The sequence below is a fragment of the Gymnoscopelus braueri genome, assembly GCF_963280865.1.
Source record: "Gymnoscopelus braueri genome assembly, chromosome: 11".
Lineage (NCBI taxonomy): Eukaryota > Metazoa > Chordata > Actinopteri > Myctophiformes > Myctophidae > Gymnoscopelus > Gymnoscopelus braueri.
In genome coordinates this window covers 53,859,147-53,885,666 of record NC_137613.1, presented here as the reverse complement: position 1 = coordinate 53,885,666, position 26,520 = coordinate 53,859,147, and the positions used below count along the sequence as shown (strand labels likewise).

Sequence of the window (26,520 nt, the reverse complement as noted above, 5' to 3'; positions counted from 1 at the left end):
TACAATTTGTATCCTGACCTGAAAAAGCATTTTCTGTTTAATAAAGAGCTGGAGAGACATGAAGACTCCCGTTACTGAACAAACACTCTATAATAGCAATGATTAGCAATGAGTACTATCAGAATATAGAGCTATTTAACACTTATTTTAACCAAAGGAAATCACTTACTCTACCTGCATTCTAATGAGCGTGTTTCCTCTCTCCTGTATAGCGATTGGAGAGGTGCTTTGCCATCGTCCAGTCGTTGACCAATGGGCTTTCAGAACGAGAGGCCAACGACGCACTCACTGCCAACGTAAGTTACTCACCGTTGCTGTCGGGCAGAAACCTCATATCTCCATGTTTCAACTTTTTATGTTGGGGTACGGAACGCCCCTCCGATACTCTGGAGGTTTCATTCCGACCCAAAATCACCTCGATTTATCTTTTTAGTCTGAGTCCAGCCTAAAGGTGTCTTAAGCCTAATTTATGGTGGTCACACACTGAGAATAGCCCCAACTTTTTAATGCCCTACTTCATCATACAAGAGTGTCGCACAAAATAATTTTGCGATGCGTTGTGAGCTTGTTGATCTGCTATTTTCACTATTTAAAAAATGTTTTAAGAAAAACAACTGTTTTGGTTTTGGACATACAAGGTTTCCACCCGGCAAAGTACTGTTGTTGTAGTAGTAATAGTTATATTACTAGAAGTAATTGTAATAGCAGTAGTAGTATTAAAGCTAGTAATAATAGTGTAGTAGTAGTAGTAGTAGTAGTAGTAACAAGTGTAGTGGTATTAGTAGTAATACAAGTGTTGTGTACTCTGTTATCTAAGACATTTTTAAATAATGCTTGGTCTCTCCTCTCCTCTCTCTAGGTGTGTAAGGGTTCACAGAACCACGAGGAGGTGTGTTTGGGTTTATTCTTTTTGATCCTGACAGAACCCACGCAAGCACAGAGGGTAAGACACACACACACACACACACACACACACACACACACACACACACACACACACACATACATTAACTACTGTCTCACAGCTGTGCACTGCGTTAAAACCCACACTAAAGGTGTGTGTGTGTGTGTGTGTGTGTGTGTGTGTGTGTGTGTGTGTGTGTGTGTGTGTGTGTGTGTGTGTAGTGTTACAGAGACCTGGCCCTGCTCAGTAGAGATGGGATGAGCGTGATTCTGGTGAAACTCAACCAGATCATGATGGAGAAATATCTGAAACTACAAGATGTACCCAGAACACAGGTAGGATGGATGGATGATAGATGCATTATAGATGCATGGATGGATGGATGATAGATGGATTATAGATGCATGGATGGATGGATGATAGATGGATTATGGATGGATGTATTATAGATTAATGGATGTATTTAGGCTGGGCGATATGACCCAAAAAAACATCACTATTGTTTTCCCATATTGATCGATATTTACCACCACTATATATAATTTGGATAATGCTGCCAGTTTGAAGAGTATCCTGATGATGCCTAAGACCGGGAACGCATCTGTGTCATTTTAGATTTTCAGCAATTTTCTACTATTCAAAAATAGTAGATATCAAAATGAAATTTTGTGCAAATCTTTGAATATATATATTTTTGGAAACAACATTTTTAACTCAAACCTTTACTTTTGGGGGTCCCTGGTACAAAACTTTTTCATGTCAAGGACCCCGAAGATTATATGTATTTGGCTGTGGAGCCCCCCATCTAAAAATATTTTGTTCCAGGGACCCCCAGAAGTAAAAATTTTAATAAAAAATGTTTGCTCTAAAAATATATAAATTAAAAAATGTGCACACATTTTCACGATTTTTCATAAATAGCAGATCTACAAGCTCATAGTTCGACACTCAGTGCCGCAATTTGAGCTTGTAGATCTGCTATTTTTGAATAGCCAAAGTATAAAATAATGGTTTAAGTGGTTACTCAGATGCGTTCCCGGTTTTTAATGGGTTAAGAAACCAGCGGGTTAATCGGATAAACCACTGCTTCTAAACGTGAGGGGTCTTTGAGGGCGTTCCAGGCTAAATGTTTGATAATTGTGAATCAAATGGACCCGTGCCATTTGTAAGGGTCCATCTTTGCTCCTGGATAATGTCTTCTGTTAAAAACTATGAAACTGCGCTCGTTACATACTTGTAATGTTATGTAGTTACTTCATCTAATACATTCTCCATCTGTCTGTCTTCCTCTTTGTCTGTCTTCCTGTCTGACTACCTGTCTGTCTTGCTACCTGTCTGCCTCTCTACCTGACTGTCTTTCTACTTGTCTGTGTGCAGATGGTGTGGTTGGTCAAAGAACTAGTAAAGACCGGTGTGATTGGAGCTGATGGAGTTCTGATGACTCTAATGAAACAAATAGCAGGTTAGAGCCACACACACACACACACACACACACACCCACACACTCACACTCACACTCACACACACACCAGAACAACGTCTTTCTCTAGATCAGGGGTCTTAAACGTTTTTCAGGCCAAAGACCCCTTAGCTGAGAGAGAGATGAAGCAGGGACCTCCACTACATATTGGATAACATTATGTTGCAGATTACACTTTTTGATAGATTTCATAAACTTTAGTGTTGTGTAAATTCATGTTCTTTTTTGTTATACTTATCTTTTCTATTAATATGTTGTATTTTCAGACCTTTAATCACTTAAACCCTCAATACTAAGTAAACCTGACCGCTGGCTCTGTACTCTTTTTTTCCCCCCCCTCCACCCCAAACCTCTTTGCAGAAAATAGCCGATCTACAAGCACACAACGGTGTGCTTGTAGATCGGCTATTTTCGGCTAATGTTCCCCTCAGAATAGGGATACTAGGGTTCAAGTGGTTAATGTAAAAAAAAAAAGAGGTTCCAATCACACAAAGATTTGTTTTAGTAACTCTGAGGAACCCCTAGGGGCCCCGGACCCCCTGTTGAAGACTCCTGCTCTAGATATCAGTCTCTCGCTCTCTCTTCCCCTTTCTCTCACGTGTACTCTCTCCCTCTCTTTACCTCTCGCTCGTTCCCAACAGACGCTGCGTGCCTGTAAATCTCCACAATGGCAACAAAACTGTGTTTACAAGTCAATGTTGGTATAACTAGGAGGTTCGCCATGAAATCTGTGTTTTACATGTTTATAATTATCAACTAGGATCATGCAATATAGTTGCATGCGTGCAGCTACCACTGCGCTATATGCTATAGTACTAGTAACGTAGATCTCATGCACTGGCTTAAAAACACAACCATTTTAGACCTGGAAAGCATCCGTGTCATTTTAGATCTTAGCTACATACTGTATATTGCAACATAGGTTTTTCAGAAATGTGTTTGTTTGTGTATAAGTGTGTTTGTTGCTGTTTCGGGCAGAAACCTCTTATCTCCATTTTCTAACCTTTTGTGTTTTTTTGGTAAATTAACGCCACACCACAGCGTCACACAAAAGTACCTAAAGTAGCAGATCTACAAGCTCGAAACGCGGCACGAAGCGATGCATTTTGACCTTGTTGATCTGCTACTTTCCTGAAAATTAACAGTTTTGAACATATGAGGTTTCCACCTGACAGAGACGATTTGTAGAATCGTCCTCAGGTCTAAATGGGTTAAGCTACTTGTGTTTCTTTCATACTTATGTATCTTTTTACTTTTGTGTGTGTGTGCGCGTGTGTGTGTCCAGGAGGAGACATCTCCAATAAGAACCTGTGGTTGGCTGAGGGTGTTCTGGACATCCTGGTTGAACAGAAGTAGGTTTCAAACCGGCAACCTTCCATGTATGAAGTACATTTGCTTTTTAACTACAAGATAATATTAAACGAGTAACAGCTGTCTACATGTGTCAGACGGGTTTAGCTGGTCTCCTGAACCATCTAAAAACCATCTACATTAACACATTGACCGCCAGAGGTTAATCTCATAATGTACTCACCAGTGCCAACGTGTTATTGTTGTTTTTTAGTTTTTTTCATGTCGCCATAGATCTTGTTAAAATCCTTAAGATTGAGCCGTACACGGTCTGTTTACATCGGCGACATCTCACTGTATCTCCCAGTGAAAACCGCATGTCAAACGGATCCCCATGATTGTAGTTAGAGCGGATTACGTTAAACAGTGATATGCGAGGAGAAAAAACTACAGGAAGAGAATTGAGTTTCAGTGTGCGCTTTAGAATGGGAGCCGGCGTGATCGTCAAAACCGGAACCCAAATAATTCTGTTTCCGGTCATCAAACCGGAACCGGAAATGGATCAAAAAATTCCGAAAGTGCACCTGGAAAATTTTCAACGCGAATCGGCGGTTCGCGTAGATCTACGCGACTGGCACGCTGCAGCTTTAAATAGGTTCGCGTAGATCTACGCGATTGGCATTCAATGTGTTAACGGGATAAATACAAATATTGATAATAATTCTCATTATTGTGAACATTGTTACTCATCCCGTTTGTGTGTGTGTGTCAGAGAGTGGCTGTTGAAGAACTCCATGCTCATAGCCATGTCAGTCTACACGTACCTCAGGCTAATCGTGGACCACGGAACGCCACAGTTATTAACACTGAGACAGAGAGAGGTGGACTTCTGCATCACACTGCTACGAGAGAGGGTGAGACATGTTTAATACCTGTCTGTCTATCTGTCTGTCTGTGTGCCACAAGAGAGGGAGAAGCCTGATTCATACTATGTCCAAGAATAGCCGACCTACAAGCTCACAACGTGTCGCGGATGCGACACGTTGTGAGCTTGGCTATTCTCGGCGTGTGACACCATCACGCGACGGAGCATAAATTAGGCCTGAAGCACCTTTTTAAGCTGGTCTCAGACTAAAAGATAATCGAGGTGATTTTGGGTCGGAAACTAACCTCCAGACTATCTGAGGGGCGTTCCGTATCCCAGCCTATATCGGGAGTGAATCTCGGGCATGATTATAATCTAGTCTAGTGTGAGCGGTTTAAAGATCCAATCGTAAGCCTCCCGAGTTGGTCACAGGATGATCGGGGACGTTCCGACAATTTTCAAACATGTTTGATATTGATTATCAGGATCCGATCGCTACTATCCAGACCAGAGAAATTCAGTCAACAAGGAGACAGACGTTGGAAGTGAATAAGTGGACTTTTGGCACCTGAGACTGGTTCAAAGAACTGGTGGTGCAAGCTGGACAGCTGAGGCTTGTAGATAATATGGGAAGAACGCCTTCTATAACGTGTCCTCTCAGACATATCCTGTTAGTCACCGCTGCAAATTAAACGGTCTCCGTTGATTATTTACATCAGCTACTGCTGCTGCTTCCCCATGTGATAACATGAGATCGGTGTTGTAGTGCTGATGTGATAGCCGGTCATACGCTATTTTAATGACCTTGTGCACGAATATGTGCACACGCTCTGACCAGACAGAATGGAACAGAGCCTTCATTGGTATCATTGTTAAGACCTGTGAAGGAAGTAAGGAAGAGGCCCAATTTCTTTCTAATATATTGGCTGCTGTGCATAGAGCCTTTTAATAATAATGATTTGGTCCCTACTCCTTTTGCGGTAATTGTCACTGTATATTTAGGATCTACAGTGAAATGTGATCTCTGCCTTGGCGAGCAGTTAGGTGTTAAGTGTCTTGTGCCTTGCTCAAGGACACTTCAACATTATAGACCGGAGCCGGGACGCGAACCAGGAACCTTCTGTGTCCCAGGCGGTCTCTCTACCCACTCAGCTATGGTCTGGACCACGTCTGTCTTCTTGTAGTTGTTTCTCTCAGCTGTGCTCCTGCTCCTGTCGTCCCGCTAGGACAGCAGTGATATCATCATCCAGATCAATATCAAACATGTTTAGTAATTATCGGGGCGGCCCCCGATTGGTCTGGGAGCAAGTCAGGTGGTTTACAATTGGATCTTTGAACCCTTCACACTACAGGATCATCTAGACAGATAATAGCAGTGGTGGAAAAAGTACTGAAATGTTTTACTTAAGTGAAAGTATCAATACTGCAATGGAGAAGTACTCTGTTACAAGTAGAAGTCCGGAAATTCAAAATTGACTTGAGTAAAAGTACAAAAGTATTGGTATCAAAATGTATTTATTTTTGTATGTACCAAAAGTAAAAGTACTAACATTTTGAAAATAGCAGATCTACAAGCTCACAACGCGTCGCGATGCGTTGAGCTTGTAGATCTGCTATTTTCAAATAGCCTAGGTATAAACTAGGGCTAAAGTGGTTAATGTATGTTTTATAATATAATATATGTTTCTGCAAAGTAACTAGTAACTAAAGTTTTCAAATAATTGTAGTGGAGTAAAAGTACAATATTTGCTTTTGAGATGTAGTGGAGTAGAAGTAAAAGTACTGAACATTTTTAGACAACTTTAATATCCGTCTGCTACAAGATAAGGTAACCACGTATGCCATAGGGCTGTCATGTAATATTAGTTGCTGATTAATTGTCATTGATCATGAATATTTAAAGTCCACAGTGAAGAGGATTTTCACTGTCAATATGTTGTGGTCTGTTTGTGACTCGTGGGCTCTCTCTGGTAGTATAACAGGGTACTGCAGATATCCATCATCTTTGATTATACTGCATATCAGCACTCTTGTCCAATCAAATTACTTGACCACAACCCACTGTTGTGTATAAATGTACATTATGCATATCATATCAATATGAATTCATAGTCATGACTCATATATGAATTATTGCTATTAATAAACCATCATTTTCTCTCTCTAGTTCATGGACTGCTACATCATTGGCAGAGACTTGGTTCGTTTGCTGCAGATCGTTGCCAGGATACCAGAAATGGAACTACTGTGGAAAGACCTACTACATAAACCACAAGCCCTTTCACCTCAGTTCACTGGTACTGGTGTGTGTGTGTGTGTTTGTGCATGTGCGTGCGTGCGCGCCCTTTCTCGCTGTTGGGAAACTGCTCTAAAACCAAAAGGACTTTATTTAATAAAGAGTGCTTCATTTTGAAGAGTGCAATTTTCAACAGTTACTGTCATGCGACAAATTAATAATTGAGACTCAATTATGTACAGTATTTGTCCTAGCCTGTCTCTCTCTTAATCTTCCTGTGTTCATTTGTCTGCCTGTATGTTAGTTTGTCTAACCTCTGTGTGTGTGTGTGTGTGTGTGTGTGTGTGTGTGTGTGTGTGTGTGTGTGTGTGTGTGTGTGTGTGTGTGTGGTGTGCGTGCGCGTGCAGGTCTCATACAGCTGCTAACAGCCAGGACATCTCGAAAGTTCCTGGCCTGTCGACTCACACCAGACATGGAGACAAAACTACTGTTTATGACCTCCAGGGTAACACATACACACACAGACACACACACGCTTGTACAAACATTTGTATAACTCTCTTCTCATCTCTGAAGGCTGACTAGTTGTCAGTGAGAAAGGGTTGGTGAATTCAACACACGGCACTCCCCACACAAAATAAACAGTGAATTAGGCTGATATATATGGCTCATTATAATACACATACTGTATGTCTACATAGTTCAATGGATATTTATTTTTGGGGTATATACTATTTGAAACCTCATTCTTCTCTCTTCACACCACAGAAACAAAGGTAGACCATACATCTTTAATTACTTATTTGCTGCTGGATCACGTAACCTGACTTTATTCTTTACGGCATGCTAATGCTTAACGTGTGTCTGTAATGGAAAGCAAATATTGTACTTTTACTCCACTACAATTATTAGAAAAATTATTACTTTGCAGACATAAGTTATTATATTATAAAACATACATTAACCACTTTAGCTCTAGTTTATATATAGGCTTTTTGAAAATAGCCGATCTACAAAGATCTGCTATTTTTAGTATATTTTGATGCCAATGCTTTTGTACTTTTACTCAAGTAACATTCTGAACACAGGCCTTTTACTTGTTGTAACAGAATATTTTTATATAGTGGTATTGCTACTTTTACTTAAGTAAAATCTGAGTACTTCTTCCAGCACTGTACAATAAGTGTACAGTATATCTTAGTAGTGTATGTGACGTGTGTGTTCTGTTGTTTGCAAGCAGACAGCGCGAGTGAGCGAAAATCAAAGAGTTTTGTGCTGTGTGCATCAGAGAGAGCGCACGTCAGAGAGACTGTAAATTGATTTGGTGTCAGGTCTCTGGTAGGGCTCTGCTCTGGCTGACACACTGCAGACCCTTGCCAGGTCGGGGCCAGGCCCGGGCTTGAGTTTTAGTCTTGTGCACAACACACACACAGTATTCCAGGTTTGTTTTTGTTTTATTTGCTTTTTCACTTTTATTTTATCAGGAGTAGTCCTATTCAGATAAGTCATGCTTTGTGGTCTGTCTGTCTGTCTGTCTGTCTGTCTGTCTGTCTGTCTGTCTGTCTGTCTGTATGTATGTATGTATGTCTCTCTGTTTGTTTGTGTGTGTGTGTGTGTGTGTGTGTGCGTGTGTCTCTATCAGGTGCGGTTCGGACAGCAGAAGCGGTATCAGGATTGGTTCCAGAGACAGTACTTGTCGATGGCAGAGAGCCAGTCGCTACGCTGCGATCTGATTCGCTACATCTGCGGCGTCGTTCATCCGTCCAATGAGGTTCTGAGCTCTGACATCTTGCCACGCTGGGCTATCATTGGCTGGCTTCTCACCACCTGCACAGTAAGAGGGGTGGGGCTACGTTAATAAAATAACAGTAGAATTAGGGCTGGGTGATACAACTTCAAATCAATATTACGATTATTCCAACCTTTCGCCATGTTTTGGTTAATTGCCCAGCCCTAAGTAGAATACGATACAACTATAATTGATAACATTAAACAATCTTCAAAAAATAACAGTATGTATTTAGTGTAAGTTAAATCTGGTTGAAATGTTAAGCAAGTTCATCGAGTTAATGTCTCTGCCTGTCTGTCTGCCTGTCTGTCTGTCTGTCTGTCTGTCTGTATGTCCAGTCTAACGTAGCAGCCTCTAATGCCAAACTGGCTCTCTTCTATGATTGGCTGTTCTTCAATCCTGAAAAAGACAGCATTATGAACATAGGTAACACACACACACACACACACACACACACACACACACACACACACACACACACACACACACACACACACACACACACACACACACTGAATGACAGCAATGATTTTCATTGACTTTGCATTAAACTAACATTACTCCTCCGTTCAACTGTGTGTGTGTGTGTGTGTGTGTGTGTGTGTGTGTGTGTGTGTGTGTGTGTGTGTGTGTGTGTGTGTGTGTGTGTGTGTGTCTTTCAGAGCCTGCTATCTTAGTGATGCATCATTCTATGAAACCTCATCCTGCCATCACTGCAACACTGCTGGACTTCATGTGCAGGGTAACACACAACATACACAAACAAATGCACGCGCGCGCGCACACACACACAAACGAGCGTGCGCACACAGCATACACAAACACACACACACACAGAAGGATTACAAATGCAAGTACAACATAAAGGCTGGGTTGTACCAACATGGATTAAATGAATCCTGGTTTAGACTTAATCTAGGGTTATTAAATCAAGGTTTAAACTGGCATTTATAGTTAACTCATTCCCTGCCTCTTTTTTTTTTCTTTTTTTTTTTTTTTTTTTAACCCAAAGACCAAGGAGATATGATTTTTTGAAGATCTAGACTCCCATCCACTTCCTTGTTAACTTAAAACTTAAACATTTTGTATCTCGGCTCCTGAGTACCTTTTTTTTTCAATGAAAAATCTCTGGCAGTGGGCAAACGCAAAAAAAATAAAGTTCTGGCAGTGAATGAGTTAATCAGAGATACCCATGTGCAGTGATGTTGCTAGGTTTTCAATGTAATGGGTCCTGGGACCCAAGGGTGGTCTTTTAGATGGGTCCCAGGAACATTTTATGAGTCCCACAAAAATTCACTCCCTACGTGGTGCCCGGTGCTTGGACCTGGTTCGGTGCCCCCCGGGGCGGTTTTGTCAACGGGGGGGGGGGGGGGGGGGGGGGTTCAGCCATTTCAGTGCCATTTTACACCACTAACATTAATCTTAAATTTTTATCGTTTATTTTTAATTCATGTTTGTTATTTTCAATACCCATAGAATCCATAGAGTATAATATAACGACAGAATCAGGTCTACTGGCGTCACGGCCAGTGGTGTAAAGTAACTAAGTACATTTACTCAAGTAGGCCTACTGTACTTAAGTACAATTCTGAGGTACTTTTTACTTTACTGGAGTATTTCCAATTGTCTATACTTTTACTTCTACTCCACTACATCTCAGAGGCAAATATTGTACTTTTACTCCACTACAATTATTTGAAAACTTTAGCTACTAGTTACTTTTCAGATATAAATTATTACATTATAAAACATGTATATTAACCACTTTAGCCCTATTTTATACATAGGCTATTTGAAAATAGCAGATCTACAAGCTCCCAACGTGTCGCAACGCGACATGTTGTGAGCTTGAAGATCTGCTATTTTCAAACATTTTAGTACTTTTACTTTTGGTACTTTAAGTATATTTTGATACCAATACTTTAATACTTTTACTTAAGTACATTTTTAATTCCGGACTTTTACTTGTAACAGAGTATTTCTACATTGCAGTATTGATACTTTTACTTGAGTAAAACATTTGAGTACTTTTTCCACCACTGGTCACGCATCTGCGTCACGTTTCAACTGCGTGGACGGCGTGTGCCACACGCAAACGCGTTACCTAAAGAATTCGGTCTGAGCCGTGAGTGAGCATGCGCAAAATGGCGGCTCCCATGGATTATTAATGTTATTTGTATCGTCTTTCTAAAACGATTTCTACGTGGATTTTATTGTTTATAAAGTAGGATAAAGTAGGACGTGGCCATGCAAAATGGTGGTGTCCTGTGGATTTGCAAAATATTCGCGGTAAAAAAATATTTTACCACGAATTATTTTTACATTTCTCTCTGTTGTTGGTGACAACTCTAGTGCGTCCCATGGACGCCACAACGGTGTCATGAATGCGTCCTTTCAAAATATTGTGCATCAGCGACGCAGGCCTATGAGCATCTCTGCATGTGAGGAAAGTTCCGTGTACAGTAAAGATCATTAGTTTGTTTTACACATTCATTATCTAATTCGGTCTCCTCTCCTTTCCTCTCCTCCCCAGATAATTCCTCATTTCTTTCCTCCATTGGAGACTCAGGTCAGACAGGGAGTCTTCAACTCTTTAAACTTCATCATGGAGAAGAGAGTCCTGGCGTGAGTTACACAACAACTGCACCTCTACACAACTACTACACGACCTCTACAGTGTTCCTCATAGTTAGGATGGTTCAGGTGCATAGAGGATAATTCACGTTTTTTTGTTTCCATTTCTCAGTCATCTGGCTCCATTGTTTGACAATCCTAAGCTGGACAGAGAACTTCGCTCCATGTTGAGGGAACGATTCCCTGAGTTCTGTAGTTCACCTTCTCCACCTACTGAAGGTACACACGCACGCACACGCACACACACACACACACACACACACACACACACACACACACACACACACACACACACACACACACACGCATGCTCACACACAACACACACACTGGCACTGCACTCATTTAGCATTCATGCAGAGAGAGAATGCAATGCACATTTTGTGGGTGGCGCTACCCACATGGTTAGATGTGTTGCTCATTCCAGGAATGCACAATCCTGACATGTTGTACCGGTGACTAATCAGGCTTTCCAACGATATAAAAAACAATACCAATTGGTATTATTGAAGGGGAGAAATAATCGACCGAAATAATGCTTCCGACCTTTTTGTTATACAGTGGCATCCAAAAGTCCTGGTTCACCACGAAGATTGTTTTCATTCATTGAAAACAAACAGGGGTGTGCCGATACACTAATTTCACGATATGATACACGATATTGGGCTCACGATATCGATACGATACGATATATGCCAGTTTTGTATTATGAAAATATATGGGGGGGAAAAAAGCTTATGAAAATATATGGGGGGGGAGCAAATGCAAACAAATACTCCTGTTTTTGCATTATTATTATTGCAAAAAAAAAGTCGAAAAAATAAATAATCAAAAACGCCAAAACGATACATATCGTCACGAAAACTTATTGCAATATATGGCGGGACGATATATCGGCACCCCCCCAAAAAACCTACAAAACTGACTTTGAGTGCGTGTGCTTGTGTGTGTGTACGTGTGTGTGTGTGCGTGTGTGTGTGTGTGTGTAGTTAAAATGGAGGAGTCGTCGATGGAGATGGACAACCACGTGTTGGACAAGGAGGAGGGTTGCTATGACAACACAGAGGCCGCCTTCAGTGACGACGAGGACGAATTCAACAGCAAAGGTCACACCATGTTTATTAATGAATTTATATGAATATTCATGTTATCATCATGTTTATTAGTCATTTATACTGTATGGATAATATGTAATCAACACTTGATATTAAAGTTATCTACACTTACTACTTTATATTCATGTTATCAACACGTTATCAATACTTTTTCATTTGCATTATAATTACATTCTTTTTTTTTTTTCTGCAGGGAAAAAGCGAGAGTTTAGGTTCCACCCAATCAAAGAGGCCATTATTGAGGAACCTGCTGACATCACACCCTACCTGGACCAATTAGATGACACGATGAAAGAGAAAGTGCTACAGTTGCAGAAAACAAGGTTAATTATGAATTCTTTAATTGGTTAATTATATTAATAACATTAATACTTTTTTTTATTTGTATTCTTAAATTGGTTAACAGATAATACACACATACATGAACAAACATTACACAACCTACTCAAAACATGTCTTGTATGTCGTGAATCCCTGTTTGTGTTACCACCGTGCTCTGACTCTGCTGGTGCCTTGTCCTCATAAAACATACCAAGACATTGACAAGCGAAGGGTCGCAGTCAAAATGACAGAATCAAAAAGTTTCTTTTATTTCTCCATATGCCTTAGAATACAACCGTTTTGGCTATCCAGCCTTCGTCAGTGTGTGGAATTGAAAGTGGTTGCTTCCTTTTAAGGAGGGAGGTGACAATGTTCGGGTGACAATCATGTCAAACATTTCGTGAATTTCTACTGTCATCTCAAGCGCTCGGGTGGCGCAGTTGTAAAGTGCCTGCCCACCACCAAGGAGGTTGCTTTGTCGAGTGTCTACATGAACACAATTTGGCCCGTGTTCAGGGGAGGGAAGCCGGGCGGGGAGGGTGATATTTGTCACTGCACGTACTCCTGAGGTGGCACCTGTCAGCAGGGAGTGTTGGGCGGGAGGAGTAAGACGATGGCTCTATGTCCTCCCGGTGAGGGCTCCTCACTGGTAGGCGAGTTTGTATAGGATACAACAGCAGTCAGTGACAATACAGAAATGTCTGTGGGGAGGAATCAATTGGCATAACATCTAAATTGTGGTGTAAAAAAAAAAAAAAAAAAAGATTGTGTCATCTCATTCCTATTCCTTGTTGACGCTGTTACTATAGAAGCCCAACACGTGTTGACAGTAGCAGAAAAGTTAGCAGAGCTTTATTATAAACCATTATTATTCTAATCCTCAGTGATTCAGAGATGCAGTGTGTGGTGATGCAGGAGATTGTGGATCTGATCCTGGAGGTGAGTTAGATGTTCTGTGTTATTAATATTATTATTATTATATTGTATTCTAATGCCATTCTACTGTCTTCTACTGTTCTATTGTATTGTAACATTAGAATGTCTTTTACTATGTTTAGGAGGACTTTGAGACAGAGTAGATATCCACTGTGTTAATGTGTGTTAATGTCTTTTACTATGTTTAGGAGGACTTTGAGACAGAGCAGATGTCCACTCTGGCTTCCTGTTTGGCTGAACTCTTTAAGAATCACTTCAGAGGAGACGTTCTGCCTGACGACATCACTGAAGAGTAATTCATTTATAATTAATACATAATTAATCATATTATTGTACCTGCTGACATCACAGAAGAGTATGTTATCAATAATAAAGAGCTGGGGAGAAGTGTAGACGTGTTACTGAACAAAAAACTCTATGGCAATGATTACTATGAGTATATAGATAGAGCTATAACACTTATTAACACAAAAATATCACTTACCCTACCTCTAAGACATAAAAAAGTCCTGGTATGTAATTTTTTCCGCCTATTGTCCTTAGTGAGTGGCAAACGCGTTCCACCAGTAATGGTGACCCCACCACACACTCACACTTGCACGATTTTCGGGCAAGTCAACATGACCTTCGGGCAAGTAGAGCGTGACCTGTACATGCGCGACGCGCAAGTGCTCTTGAGACCTTAAAGTCTACTTTATGCTCTGTCACACATCAATGTAGAGCAGTGGTTCTCAAACTAACTTAATTTGAGGAGAATATTAATCAAAAATATCCAACGCGTTGTGAGCTTGTAGATCTGCTATTTTTGGCGAGGAGATTAGAAAAGAACACACAAAATACAGTGCAAATCAGTCCATTTGCATAAATATTCTGCGGCACCCCTGGACTTCCATCACGGCACCCACTTTGAGAAACCCTGATGTAGAGCACCGAAAATAGCAGACCTACAAGCTCATAACGCACTGCATCTGCGACACGTTAATAGCTTGTAGGTCTGCTTTTTTAGACGCGCGGCACTGACCTGAGACCAAGTATGAATTGGGCTTTAGTGTCAACCCCTATATAATAATACATTATTATTAATAATAACACTAATAATGATAATATTCTAACTGATGGTTGATGTCTGTTGAGAACATGTGTTCATCTGAGATACTGTAAACTCATTCTGATTCTCATTCCTGTGTGTGTGTGTGTGTGTGTAGGTCTCTGGAGGAGTCTGTGTGTAAGCCGGTGTGTTTGGTGTTCAGGAACCTGTGTACGATGCAGGAGGACAACGCTGGGTTCTCCGTCCTGTTGGACATGTTGGCTGAGCTGTACCAGAAACAACCCAAGATAGGATACCATCTACTGTACTACCTTAAAGCCAGGTAACAACCTAAGATAGGACACCATCTACTGTACTACCTTAAAGCCAGGTAACAACCTAAGATAGGACACCATCTACTGTACTACCTTAAAGCTAGGTAACAACCTAAGTCTATACTATTTTTTTGACCACCACAGCTTGATTTTTATGAACATTAAATTTTTTTATATGCGACCCGTTGTGAGCTTGTACAGTAGGTGCGCGACACCGTCGTGCGACAAAGTATGAATTGGGCCGACCGTGTTCTCGTGCTCTCTTGGGTCTATGGGTCTCCTTTGAAACGGCTCCCCCTAGGGTAACAGCTTTCTATGGGTCACAAAGGTTTCAGTAACGTAGGCTCCACCGTCGGCTCGCTGGAATGTGTTTTGTTTTGTTTTTACAGCTATGTTTGTATAGCTTATCTAAGATGATTTCAACGCAGATGTTGTTGTTCACAAAGACTATCATAGACTTGATAGATTTAATCGATTATGACATTTGCATATCTATGAAAGTAAAGGTCAAGACTCGATAAAAACATCTATGATAGTCTTGATCCAAGGCTAACAAAGATGCATCATGCATGCCATGGACGCATCAACTGTAGGTAACTTAAAGGAGGAGTTCACCCAAAAAAATGATTTATTTTCTATCAATTGCACACCCCATGAAGCCTTGAATACATGGATTTATTTTGGTTTTTGTCGCATTCCTAAGCCAATAATTTGATGCCCGGTTGTATTTCCGGTAGGAGACAGGAATCAAATTATTAGCTTAGGAATGCGACAAAAACACAAATAAATCCATGGATTCAAGGCTTCATGGGGTGTGCAATTGATAGAAAATAAGTCATTTTTTCAACTACTCCTTTAAGTTTAAGCTTGTATTTGCAGAACGGCGTATCAATTCATATTCCGGGCCAAATCAATAACTTTGCGCTTTCCTGTACATCATCTCAGCATATTAAATCAAGTTGCAACAGATGTATTCGTTTTGTCAAGAGCTCGTGCACGACGCGCAGTCGCGCTATCCACATTAAGTTCATGCTTTTCCGGTTGTAGTTCCAGTATCAAAGCCCCCTTGCCCCCCGCCTCCTCATTCACTATTTTCAACCCAAATGCCTGTTGCTGGGACTCATCTGACTGCTGAGTTTTTGAGCTAGAGAAAACCTTAGAGTCAGGACACATGACAAAGACTTCAACGTAAAAATTTTTAGTTCATTTGCGCAACTTTTCTATGTGGTTAAACGTGCAGGTTTCTCAGCTGTTCAATAAGCCTAGTTAATACAAATACCGTAAATTTCGGACTATAAGCCGCGACTTTTTTCCCATTTTTCGACCCTGCGGCTTATATAACGGTGCGGCTTATCTATGGATTTTTACAGCTAACGGCCACTAGGGGACCTCCTAAATCTATGGATTTTACACCCGCGGCTTATAGTCCAGTGCGGCTTATATATGTTCCAAACATTCAATTTAGCTGCTGCGGCTTATAGTCAGGTGCGGCTTATAGTGCGAAAAGTACGGTAGTTGTGAAATAAACAGAATTATCAATCATTCCTCCAGATTTGTAACATTTCTTTGGATTTATTTTAATGCCTTTTATCTTCAATTTCTGTGTGTGTGTGTGTGTGTGTGTGTGTGTGTGTGTGTGTGTGTGTGTGTGTGTGCGCGCGCGCAGTAAAGCAGCAGTAGGTAAGATGAGTCTATACGAGTCGTTTGCTCAGGCCACAGCGTTGGGAGATTTACACACCTGTCTGATGATGGACATGAAGGCCTGTCAGGAGGATGACGTACGGCTGCTGTGTTACCTCACTCCTTCTATATACTCTGAGGTACTACACATTTTACACACTGTGTTACCTCACTCCTTCTATATACTCTGAGGTACTACACATTTTACACACTGTGTTACCTCACTCCTTCTGAGGTACCACACAATACACACACACACACGCACACACACGCACACACACTGCTGAGGTCCAGTGCATGTGTTGTTTTTAAAATGTTAGTCTCTTGTTTGTGTCTTTAGTTTCCTGATGAGACGTTACGAAGTGGAGAACTACTCAACATGATAGTAGCTGTCATCGACTCTACACAGGTAGTACCTAATCATTTTATCCTGATTAACTAACTACTTTCATTAAATGATGTATTTCTTTGTGGCGTGTGTGGAGCTTGTGGTGCAATGTGTGAAAGAAGCAAGAAACATTTCAGCTTAGTTTTGTTTACATTAAAATAAGTGTATTAAAATGTTTTTCTCCTTTCTTTTTGTCTCTCTGTCTCTCAGCTTCAGGAGTTAATGTGTCATGTGATGATGGGGACCCTGGTGATGTTCAGAAAAGATTCAGTTCTCAACATACTGAGTTAGTAACACACACACACACACACACACACACACACACACACAGTACCATGATGTGTGATATTAAAGTCCTGTGTCCATGTCAACAACATATATTGATTCTAATTAGAATAATAATTTTAATAAGTTAAATTCTTCATATCTTTACATTGGCAGATGTGTTGTAGTGTTTCCCCAATTCATTTAACAGTGGCGCTGCACTGCTGCAGAAATATGAGTGCCGCTGCTACATTTGTATGGGCTTCTTATATCTTCATGAACTAAAGTATTTTGAGCTATCAATATGGACGCTTCATTTCCACTTGCATACTTCTAAGGGGAGGAGAGGATGTGACTGACCACTAGAGTAGACCCACTGTTACCTTAAACTCTTTGATCTTGCGACATGTTAAGTGAACGTGAATTCTTGTTATGTTTGAATATTATGTGAATATTCTCCGTTTACAACGGAGGTCTATTGGTCGAATAGGTGTACTCTCTCAATATCCCAGGCGTACTCTCTCAATATAGCAGATCTACAAGCTCACAATGCGTCGCGATGCAACGCTTTGTGAGCTTGTAGATCGGCTATTTTCAAATAGCCTATGTATAAAATAGGGCTAAAGTGGTTAATGTATGTTTCATAATATAGATCTGAAAAGTGACTAGTAACTAAAGTTTTCAAATAATTTTTGTGGAGTAAAAGTACAATACATAAGTAAAAGTATTGTAAATTGGAAATACTCAATTAAAGAAACAAAGACCTCAAAATTGTACTTAAGTACAGTACTTAAGTAAATATACTTAGTTACTTTCCACCACTGCCATTACCTCAGTTACCCATTCTATTTGATTTAAACCTTCCTCGAAAGAAAACATTGTGAAAAGGAAAAAGAAAAGCCTAAATATCTACCTAGCTTGCTCACAAGATGACGGGAATCTTGCCTGTGCCTGAAATTCAGGCTGGACTCCAGCCTGCACCAACACTAAGGGGAAAAATAAATCTTGGCTACACCAAAATCTAATGGATCGCAGACATGGAAGGGAAGTTGGCAAAGTCAAATAAAGACACTTGAATCTTTACCTAAATGAAAGACATTGACCTATCAAGGCTTACTTTTATGAGATATTCATGAAAAAATAAAGAAGAGAAAAATAAAACACCAAAAATAAGGACTAAAGCTTTGAGAGAAATTAAGACATTCAACCAATGCAATTATTCAGTTGGTCAATCTTCACTCTTATTGGGATTTATGCATTTGTTAACAAGCGAGAAATGTTGGCAAAAATTAATAATGAGTGGGTTAGATTTTCATGTGTCCAGAGCCAAGGGCCAATGTGCAAGCATCATAGACAGTATTGACACAGCTAAAATATAACACACCCATTATTAATTTGATTTGCTGCAGCTGTGTTGCTTAGTACAGGGGGTGTAACACTGTGATGATTGTTTTTTAATGATAACATTGACAATAAAATTACATGTATTTTCTTTGTTTACAGTCCAATCTTTAGACTGGGAAACGTTTGAACAATACAGCACCTGGCAACTGTTCCTGGCTCACAGCATTCCACTGGAAACCATTATACCCATTCTACAACACCTCAAATATAAAGGTATACAAGCATTGTAGAATGTAACCTGTCAACTGTAACATACTGCATGTACATTTTATAGTATGTTTTATCATGCATGAATGAATGAATGCCCTATTGTTTACTTCATTTTATGACACAATGTTGCACAAATGTAGTGGAAATAGCTGATCTACAAGCTCACAGGCTGCTAGTTAAGTTGTAGTAATGATGTTAATGGAGTACTGAAGTCTGTTCTGTGACTCACAGAAGTGTTTTTCACATTCTAAAGTGTTAATTTACAAATGTACAAATGTAACGGGTATTTTACTCATGGTTACAAAGCATAAACTGTCGGTGAAAAAGTACAAATTGATCCAAAAAATAAGAAAACAAAAGGCCGCCTAGCGCCTACGAATGGACTACAATTCTCAGGCTTAGAAATTACCTAATGACTTCATCTCCCATTACACATGCCGCCACCTCCCTGCGCACAGCTCAATAGAAACTTGGCCCTACTGGCCAAAATTTGAGGCACAAATCGAATATAAGCGTAAACTGAACATTTGCTTACAAAACTGAAAGTGCTTCAAAGCCAGACCCATGACGGAGTTTGGAGGCAATTGGACCACTGTTGTTGTGAACACACGCAACATCCATACTCTCATAATAATAATAATGTGTTTTTTGTTTTGTTTTGTTTTTTCAGAACATCCAGAGGCTCTGTCCTGCCTGCTCCTGCAGCTACGCAGAGAAAAGTATGATTCATTCACAATTATTATTTAAACCATCAAAACCGGGAAAAGCATCCGTGTCATTTTAGATTTTAGCGTCGGCTGTTCAAAACATTTTTTGAACATTTTTCTAAAATTCGTGAAAGTGTGAGAACTACTGGTTTAGAAGGCATTTGTAGAATCGGCCACAGGTCTTCTTTCTTTCTTTCTTTTTCCTTTATTTATTCAGGGAAGCCCATTGAGAGCAAGCTCTCTTTTTCAAGGACGCCCTGATAACAACATAACATCTCAACGTACATAATCAGAAACAATAACAAACATTTGAATCACATTAAAATCACAGATGCAAGTAAACATAGTGTTACATGAAACAGGTGCAGTCACTATGTAGTGTGTCCTCAAGAAGCACCCTGAATGTCTCTATTGAGACCAATCGCACCAGTTTTAGAGAGTCCTGAAGTTTGTTCCATTTGTGTGGATCATAATACATGTAAGCAGTTTTTCCTTGTTCACTGCTCTTACGTGGACTGGTATATCCAGGGGTGCACATAACTTTTTAGGTCTAGTACTCAGAAGAGCACCTGGAGATGTGACTTGGTGCGCACCAAATAAATGGTCCCGTCCCGTTTTGTCAAGGGGGAGGGGGGGGGTGCCGCTCGAGAAAAAAGGACGCTCTGCTTCCACATTCCGCCGAATTTCACCGTTTTTTTTCCACTCACGCCGTTTGGTGAACCCCCCAAGGTTGACCCCCCAAGGTTGATGCCCTGTGCTGCGCTGCTTTTATCCGCCAAATTGGGACGTTCACGGCATATCTTGCACCATTACGGTGCGTTCATCATCGGTGACGAGTGCCTCTAACAGCCGCTGCGTGCAGCGAGCAGCGAGCTGCGAGTCGCAGCCTGTCTGTGTGTCAGGATGCGAGGCTCACACAATTACAGCATGCGTCCCCCTGCGCCTATGGCTGTACATGGGGCCGACGCGTGCTTTAGCGTGATTGTGTGAGTGTGGCTTCAGGAAGTAAATTCCTAGCCTCCATCTCCAGGCTTTTATTTTTTAGTTTTGCTAAAAAATAAAAGCTTGGAAATTCCTGTCCCAGCTGTTGGTACGCAAAAGCGCCTCGCGTCGTCTGATGTGGTGCGCATTATTTATTTTGGGTGCGCATGCGCACCTGCGCACCAGTTATATGCACCCCTGGGTATATCTAATGTGTGTTTGTGAACGTGTTGAATGTCCAGTAACCTTTGGTTCCAAAAGTGAGGATAGGTATAAAGGAAGTTTACCACACAAGTAAATAAAATATAATAAAATATAATGTTCTCTACGATAATGCTCTCTACGAACTGCGAGAGATGGCCAACCCACTTTATCATATAAAATACAGTGATGGGTGAGATAATCATTGCCAGTAATAGAACGCAAAGCACTGTGGTAGACTGCTTCCAGAGGCTTCAGTGTGGAGAGTGAAGCATGCATATACAGTATATCCCCATAGTCAAATTATTACAGATTGAACAATAGTCTTTCTGCTGGTAAAAGAAAAACAGCACCTGTTTCTGTAAAGGAAGCCAATTTGTCCTCTTAATTTTTTGATTAGGTTCTCCATATGAACCTTAAATGAGAGTTTGGCATCTAGCCAAATGCCCAGGTATTTATAAGATGTGACCAGCTAAAAAAATCACCTTTAACACACATTGATTGCCTAGATCAAATTAACTAGTTTAAAAAAAAAAAAAAAAAAAAAGTAAATAAAAAAAAAATAATAATAATAATAATTTGACCCAAAGACCAAGGAGATATGATTTTTCGAAGATCTAGACTCCTATCCACTTCCTTGTTAACTTAAAACTTTATTTTTTTCAATGAAAAATCTCTGGCAGTGGGCAAACGCGGCCAGAAATAATTCAGGCAGTGAATGTGTTAACACTTGCATGACTAAGCTATCAATATGACCGATTTTGAGAATTTAAAGTGGATTATCTTCTCTCATGAAGCTCTGAGAAAGTTCCCCTTTCATGACTTTTCCTAAATATTTGTTTCAAATCATCTCCGTTTTTTTTTTCTTCTGAAACGTATTATAAATATGAAATATATACCATATATACCATCCCAGCCGTTATATTTCGGCTAAATTGACCGCTCTCCCCCTCTCTCCCCCATGGAAGAGTAGTTCACACCTCGAGACCCCCCGCAGAGCGGCCCGTAGACAGCAGACTCGCTGCTGCGCAAAGAGTCTATGTTGCCATGTCTGCTTATTATAAGCGACTTTGGGCTTGTTTTTCACGTCTTTCTATTATTATTATTATTATTATTATATATATAATTACATTATAATGGTAATACTTTTCTACTCCACTACAGCTCAGAGGCAAATCTTGTACTTTTACTCCACTACAATTATTTGAAAACTTTAGTTACTAGTTATTCTTTGCACTACTGCACACATTTACATTATTCAAGGTTTGATTTCAGTGCATTCCTCTGGAATGGCCGAAAGATTGGAACCTTTGTAGTAGTGTTAATTATGGAAGATGTGCTAACAGGTGCTAACGGTCCTCGTCCAGCCACATCACCTGACCTTCATCATCTTCTTCATCATCATCTCATTATTCAACGTTTGACTTGGTGCTATAGTAACTTTAGTTACTAGTGACTTTGCAGATATAAATTATTGTAATACATATTTTATTTCATGGCATTGGAAATGGAAATGTATACTTTAGCTGTCATATAATAATATCTACTGACAAACACACTGACACGCAAATATTGATTGATTAATGTACTTTATTTAGTAAGACAAAAAAACAGAAAAACAGTACATGGAAGTAAAAATGAGATCCCCCACATACACAAATCACAAATCATGATGACATATAGGAGACAGACAGAAATACACACTAGCCTACTGCTTCATGTCTCACTGTTTTCTCAGGGCACAACGTATGCAGTAACATTTTCATAGACCTGCCTGCTTATTTCTCTCTCAAAATTTGGCAACCCATTTCACTGCGCTGAGAGGAGAGGGACAGGAGAGGAGACGCTTCTGTCAGCGTGGACAGCTGATAGAATGAGAGCTTTACGCTCAGACAATTATGTGAATATTATATAATATAATATTGGTTTGTCAAGAGATATCCATGTGTTTTGGACAATGGAGATAGTCACGTAATTAGACAGTGGCTTCAGCGTTCATATAGGCTCCATGTTTCACTGAAGAGTTTAATGTGACGCTACAGATTGCGCTGTTTTATACGCTTTTTTTTATAAAGATTTTACATACAGAATCTGCAGTTACCATTACATTTTATAATACTATTTTATATATATATATGTTACAGTATGATTGGAGAACCAGTATGATTGAAGAAAGCGCGCTCGTTTTTACCACCCACCCAGCACTAGAGGGAGCCACAAGCCAGGCTTGTGCACAAACATATATGGACACACACACACACACACAGTCACACACACACACACACACACACACACACACACACACACACACACACACACACACACACACACACACACACACACACACACACACACACACACACAAGCGCATGCGCACGCGCTCATGCTTTTTTTGGTTTATTGAAAACAGGACTGTTTAGATACTTTTATTGTGTTCTGGCTTTTGTTTTACTTTCTCCCTGACACACACACACACACACACACACACACACACACACACACACACACACACACACACAGTGATCCATGAAAAGAACTATTCTGTCCCTATCGGTTTACAATTCAAACGGCGCTGAGTCGACTAGTAGAGCATCGGCCGGTCAGCGCGGGCACTCGCGCCTGGAGGCGCGAGGGCGCGCTTCCTCGGCCTCAAGCTCTACTAAGGCGGCGCGCCTCCGTCATGGACAAGCGTGTGCGTGTGAACGCGTGTTCAGCGTTCCCCTCATAGATATTATGGTTCCCCTAGCGTAGCTTCCTGGTTGCTATGTGGGGGGGAACAACAAAAGACAGGTCCGCGTCGGCGCATCAAAGCCCCGCCTCTCCGCGTGAAGGAGAGGACGGGACGGTTTATTACGCGAGGAGGAGGAGGAGGAGGAGGCTCCTCTTCCTCGCGAGCCTCGCGTAATAAACCCCCGCCTCGCAGCGCCGCGTCCTCCTTCTCCTCCTCGCGAGCCTCGCTAATAAACCCTGTCTCGAAAAGCCCCGCCTCGCCCCGAAGGAGCCCCGTGCCTAAAAACGAGCGCTCTGTCTTCAATCGTACTGGTTCTCCAAACGTACTGTGACATATATACTACATCACTATTTTATAATGTTTCTGCCTGCCTACAACAACAACATTATGTGGGCTCACTGACTCAGCAGAGTGCAATTGAGATGTTAATGGCTATTTAGAAGACAATGGAACCCCCCACTGTTTGGGGGAGAAAGTGTGAACTAGTCTGGAGCACAGAGGGGAGACAGTGGCCAATAGGATAGCCTGATTTGGGGATCAAAATGATCGTTTTTCAGGCAGTGTGGAGGATAATGAAACCTCAGTCATGCTAGTGTTAAGAGTGTACATACCAGTAAAGGGATTTATATTTGGAGACCTAGTAAATACCATGCATTTTGTTTTGTTGGAGTTTAAATGAGTAAGACTTTTATGATGGGATTGGTTAGAGACAGACGTATCACAATGACTGCTGTGTGCGTGTGCGTGTGCGTGTGTGTGTGTGTGTGTGTGTGTGTGCGTGTGCGTGTCCGTGCGTGCGTGCGTGCACCCCAGGCCCACAGAGGACATGGTGCGCATGGTGCTGAGTCGTGCATGTCACCCTGATGACCAGTTCACCACCAGCCTGCTGAGGCACTGGGCCACCAAGCATGACGACCTGCTGTCTGAGCACATCAAAGCACAACTCATTAAGAACAACAACCAGCCACGCAAGAGACAGAGGTACTGTCTGTCTGTCTGTCTCTCTCTCTCTGTCTGTCTGTCTGCCTGCCTGACTTTTACACCCATGTTGACACTAGCGACACAACTGAGAAAATGATGTCTGACCATCAAATATTTGCTCGCTGTATGTGTGTGTGTGGGCCTGTCCCCATGCCAAACTATTTTCATTGGTGGAGATCCCCAGGACCCAAGGACCCAAACAAGTGAAAATAACTAGCTTTTTTTTGTAATTTTTGAATTATTTTTTAATTAATTTTTTTTTTCTTATTTATTTTTATTTTTGAAATTTCTGAAAATCAAAAAAAAAAGAAAAAATAAGCTAAATGTAGGAAACTAAAAATAAAAGGATATTTACTTGACCCATAAAAATGAGTCCGCGACCCAAAAATAGGTCCCAACCCAGTGTTTGGGACACACTGATTTAGATTGTTACAAGTTGTATTAAAGAGTGAATGTTTAAACGGCACAGTGGACAGACAACACAGTAGCTAGTCTCTAGCACACTTAGCTATTCAAAAATCATGAGAATTTGTGCAAATCTTTGAATTTATAAATTTTTGAAAGCAAACGTTTTTAAGTCAAATCTTTGCTTCTGGGGGTCCCTGGAACTAAATATTTTTGAGATGGGGGGGGGGTCATGCATGCATATGTATGGAGGACATATCTGAAAGAGACTGTCTGTGTGTGTGCGTGCGTGTGTGTGTGTGTGTGTGTGTGTGTGTGTGCTTGCGTGCGTGCGTGCGTGCGTGCGTGCATGCGTGTGTGTGTAGTCTTCGTAGCTCCAGCAGTAAACTGGCTCAGCTGACCTTGGAACAGATCTTGGAACATCTGGACAACCTGCGGCTGAGCCTGAGCAACACCAAAAATAACTGTATGTACTACACACTATATGCACAACTAATAAACACACCATACAATATGCACACACTGAGCCTGAGCAACGCCACAAACAACTGTATGTACACACAAACTGCACAACTAATACATAGGACTGTCACGATCAATCAATCAATAACATTTTTGTTGACAATTAATTGTCATACAAATACTTGTGTACTTAAAGCAGCACTATGTAACTTATTTTTAACACATTCCACGCCAGAGTTTAATATCATAATGTACTCACCAGTGCCAGCAATTTATTGTTGTTTTTTAGTTTTTTTCACGTCGCCACAGACCTCGCTAAATACCTTAAGATCGCGCGTTAAACTGTTTGTAGACACACAGGGTAGCTGTGTGAGACGCCCAGAGAAGACCGTTTCGATCGGCGATCGGCCATTTTGAAGCTACAGCGGTTTATGTTAAACAGCGATCAGCGATGAGAAAAACAACAACCGAGAAAATGGAGATTTAGTTTCCGCTTTAGAGTGGAGGCGGATGGGAACGAAAATCTCCGGATACGGATATTTCCGTTTCCGGTGGTGCTACAATGAAATGTGTCGTGGCGAACGAGGCCTACAATGAAATGTGAACCTGCGAAAAAAAGAAAAAAAAAGACTCTTTGCGTAGATCTACGCGACTGGCACGCTGCGCAATTATTTAGGTTCGTGTAGATCTACGCGATTGGCACGCAATGTGTTAATTAATAAAATGAAAATTTGTCCACTCTGTATGTTAGTCTGTGAACACTGGACACAAGAAGTGATACATGGAGAGAGGAGTGCTAGGGGGTGAGGTACAAGAAGTGATACATGGAAAGAGGAGTGCTAGGGGTGAGGTACAAGAAGTGATGCATGGAGAGAGGAGTGCTAGGGGTGAGGTACAAGAAGTGATACATGAAGAGAGGAGTGCTAGGGGGTGAGGTACAAGAAGTGATGCATGGAGAGAGGAGTGCTAGGGGGTGAGGTACAAGAAGTGATACATGGAAAACTTACTACTATACTACTATAGTAACCACTATACTGTGGTTGGATGTGTCAGATTACAGTGACACAGTGTTTTGTTTGAACTGTTAGTTGTACACCTTGAACATGATTTCACCTGTGTGTTAAATCTGTATTGTGTGTGTGTGTGTGTGTGTGTGTGTGTGTGTGTGTGTGTG

The 26,520-nt window shown here is 40.9% G+C and overlaps 1 protein-coding gene across 4 annotated transcripts in view; it reads left to right on the top strand.

Moving 5' to 3' along the window:
• ints3 (integrator complex subunit 3) overlaps positions 1–26,520 on the top strand; it is a 45,020-nt gene that overhangs the window by 6,204 nt on the left and 12,296 nt on the right. Inside the window, exons 2-26 of one of the 4 annotated variants that reach the window (XM_080442856.1) lie at positions 213–296; positions 860–943; positions 1,126–1,239; positions 2,282–2,366; positions 3,670–3,736; positions 4,447–4,588; positions 6,707–6,836; positions 7,183–7,280; positions 8,418–8,618; positions 8,903–8,990; positions 9,227–9,306; positions 11,098–11,189; positions 11,311–11,417; positions 12,188–12,304; positions 12,507–12,636; positions 13,519–13,573; positions 13,759–13,862; positions 14,776–14,940; positions 16,599–16,752; positions 16,953–17,021; positions 17,211–17,286; positions 18,768–18,881; positions 19,549–19,597; positions 24,312–24,479; positions 25,250–25,350. In XM_080442856.1, the coding sequence (XP_080298982.1) occupies positions 213–296; positions 860–943; positions 1,126–1,239; positions 2,282–2,366; positions 3,670–3,736; positions 4,447–4,588; positions 6,707–6,836; positions 7,183–7,280; positions 8,418–8,618; positions 8,903–8,990; positions 9,227–9,306; positions 11,098–11,189; positions 11,311–11,417; positions 12,188–12,304; positions 12,507–12,636; positions 13,519–13,573; positions 13,759–13,862; positions 14,776–14,940; positions 16,599–16,752; positions 16,953–17,021; positions 17,211–17,286; positions 18,768–18,881; positions 19,549–19,597; positions 24,312–24,479; positions 25,250–25,350 (2,674 nt within the window). Of the gene's footprint in view, positions 1–212; positions 297–859; positions 944–1,125; positions 1,240–2,281; positions 2,367–3,669; positions 3,737–4,446; positions 4,589–6,706; positions 6,843–7,182; positions 7,281–8,417; positions 8,619–8,902; positions 8,991–9,226; positions 9,307–11,097; positions 11,190–11,310; positions 11,418–12,187; positions 12,305–12,506; positions 12,637–13,518; positions 13,574–13,758; positions 13,863–14,775; positions 14,941–16,598; positions 16,753–16,952; positions 17,022–17,210; positions 17,287–18,767; positions 18,882–19,548; positions 19,598–24,311; positions 24,480–25,249; positions 25,351–26,520 lie in introns of all 4 variants that reach the window. The other 3 variants (XM_080442855.1, XM_080442858.1, XM_080442857.1) reach the window with 3 other exon arrangements.